Consider the following 1,184-nt stretch of genomic DNA (forward strand, 5'->3'; position numbering starts at 1 on the left):
CCGGAGAATCGCGAAGGGATGTCCGAGGGTCTGTTGTTGTTATTGTAGATCACAGTGACGGGGGCACTGCCAGGAACCTTCTGCTGGTACCAGCCAGCATAAGCACTGCTGCTGCTAAGCCCGGAGCAGGTGATCTTGACAGTTCCTCCTGGGTTCGCTGACATTGAGGACGACTGAGTCAGCGCTGCCTGGACCAGGGAACCTGGAGAGGGAGAGGAGAGAGGGGAGAAGAAGGGGGTCAGCCAGTGCCCCAGGAACACAGCCCTCCCCGGGCAGTGGGATGGGCCCCCTGAGCCCAAAGGCCCTGGCTGGGCACAGCGAGTCTGGCCAGGGCACCTGAGCTGTGGGCGAGCACCGCGAGGAGGAGAAGTACAAGGCCACCCAGGCGGCAGCTCCTGACACAGGACAGGAATGGGGTCAGGGTGCTGGGCAGCACCTTGCTGTCGTGGGGCTGTGGTGGGGCATTGCCCAGGGCCAGGGGCTTCCCAAGTGGCCAGAGGTGCTATGGGGTTCCTGCACAGGCTGAACATGAGCCCAATGGGCCAGCACTGGGCAAACACAGCCAACGCTGGCGTAGCCCATGGCTCCTCTTGCAGTAGAACAGAGCAGCCCCTGGCCAGCCCTGCTCTGCCCCGGCAGCCTCGCGCACGGCCCTGGAGCTGCTGCACCCATGAGAAACATCTCTTCCCAGGGTTTGAAGGCAAAGCTTTGGCCCAGCTCCGTGGCCCATGGCACGTCCCCACCTCTTAGTGCTTGGGCCGCAGTTTCAGTAGGGCTGAACCCCCCTGGGGCGATGGCCCGGGGGCTCCTGACGCAGCTGGGCTGGAAGGAGGACAGGGAGGCACCCGGCGGGGCCCTGGGTGCCAACTGGGGAGCACAGGGGGAGCTTGGCCCTGCAGCATGGAGTAGGGACAGGGCAGCTGGGGTCATACCCTCCCCAAATGACACAGGATGGGCACAGACCTGGGGCTTTTAGGGACGGCCGAGATAGGACACCAGGCACAGCCACCTGCAGCACAGGGCAGCGCAGGGCAGAGCCATGGTGGGGACCTGCACCACCATCAAACAGGGACAGCTGAGACTCCTAACTGGCCCCTGCGACGGCAGGAGGTTTTTGTATCACTTCCCCATTGCTTTGCGTCACTGTGGCACCAGCATTGCTACCACAGTAATAGACCGCCTCG

The 1,184-nt window shown here is 63.6% G+C and overlaps 1 protein-coding gene across 1 annotated transcript in view; it reads right to left on the minus strand.

The window, feature by feature from the left end:
• Positions 1–582, minus strand: part of IGLL1 (immunoglobulin lambda-like polypeptide 1) — an 8,084-nt gene extending 7,502 nt beyond the window's left edge. Inside the window, 2 exon segments of the mRNA XM_009330845.1 lie at positions 38–202; positions 561–582. Of these exon segments, the coding sequence (XP_009329120.1) occupies positions 38–202; positions 561–582 (187 nt within the window).
• Positions 583–1,184: the final 602 nt, after the last annotated feature.

The sequence above is a fragment of the Pygoscelis adeliae genome, unplaced genomic scaffold, assembly GCF_000699105.1.
Source record: "Pygoscelis adeliae isolate BGI_AS28 unplaced genomic scaffold, ASM69910v1 Scaffold358, whole genome shotgun sequence".
In the NCBI taxonomy this organism is placed as follows: domain Eukaryota; kingdom Metazoa; phylum Chordata; class Aves; order Sphenisciformes; family Spheniscidae; genus Pygoscelis; species Pygoscelis adeliae.